Below are 867 nucleotides of genomic sequence, written 5' to 3'. Positions count from 1 at the left end.
CCAGCAGCACCCTCAGACCCTGGGGCTGCCGCATCCTCCTCTGCACCCCCTTTGCTGACACCCCCCCCACCCCGAGCAGAGCTCACCCCACAGCTCGCTGCAGACAATCACACACCATGTGCACACGCAGGGCAAAGCTATCATGTCCCTCTGGCTTTTTCCAGGACCTTCTGGCCCTGCTGTCCCCATCCCCAACCAGAGCAACATGTCGAGTCTCAACCCCAGCTTGAAGCTCAGCAGAAGATGCTCTGTACTCAAAGCACCCCCCTGCAGCTGGGGCAGGACGGGCAGGTCCAGGCACCCCTGGGGAGGGGGAGAAGCAGGGCACAGAGGCAGCCCAGGGGGGTCTCTTCCTTCACCGTGACCCGCTGGAATCCCGGGGGTCCTTGCAGACACCGAAGTTGCTGTTGATGATGGAGCCCACGAGGCTCTTATCAGCATCGCAGGTCAAGCCACTCTCGCAGGGACACTTGTAGTAGGTCCCGTAGAGTGTCTGTGGGAAACCAAAGCATGGTGAAGCATCGGGGACATGACCCTGTCCCCGTCCCCCCCAGGAGCAGGGATGCACGTACCAGTGGGGAGCAATCCTGGGACTCAGCTGCCTTTGGCCTGCACCGGGCCATGCTCAGGCCGCCAGTCCGGTGGCAGCAGCCGCTCTTGCACTGGAAGCTCTGCATGCACAGCTCTCCGGTGTCCTGCGCCACCCAGCAGGGCGTGAGCACCAGGCTCCTCTCTGTCCCCCCTGAATCCCCCCCTAAGCTGTGGGCCAGGGTGTTTGAGTGGGTGTCGAACACCAGCTCTGCCTTTTGGCTGGGGCTTGGCACGCCTGAGTCTCCCTCCCTCTGGGATTTTCTTGGGTTGGGCCAA

At 62.7% G+C, this 867-nt stretch overlaps 1 protein-coding gene across 1 annotated transcript in view; it reads right to left on the bottom strand.

Moving 5' to 3' along the window:
• Nucleotides 1-355: 355 nt before the first annotated feature.
• Nucleotides 356-867, bottom strand: part of LOC104501617 (colipase-like) — a 1130-nt gene continuing 618 nt past the window's right edge. The window contains exons 2-3 of the mRNA XM_010145455.1: nucleotides 573-695; nucleotides 356-493 (exon numbers count right to left, since the gene is read on the bottom strand). Coding sequence (XP_010143757.1) covers nucleotides 356-493; nucleotides 573-695 — 261 coding nt within the window. The remainder of the gene's footprint in view (nucleotides 494-572; nucleotides 696-867) is intronic.

The sequence above is a fragment of the Buceros rhinoceros genome, unplaced genomic scaffold (assembly GCF_000710305.1).
Source record: "Buceros rhinoceros silvestris isolate BGI_N320 unplaced genomic scaffold, ASM71030v1 scaffold22701, whole genome shotgun sequence".
NCBI classification, from domain to species: Eukaryota; Metazoa; Chordata; class Aves; order Bucerotiformes; family Bucerotidae; genus Buceros; species Buceros rhinoceros.
Note: the sequence above shows the minus strand (reverse complement) of the source record. Positions and strands in the feature narration are given on the sequence as shown.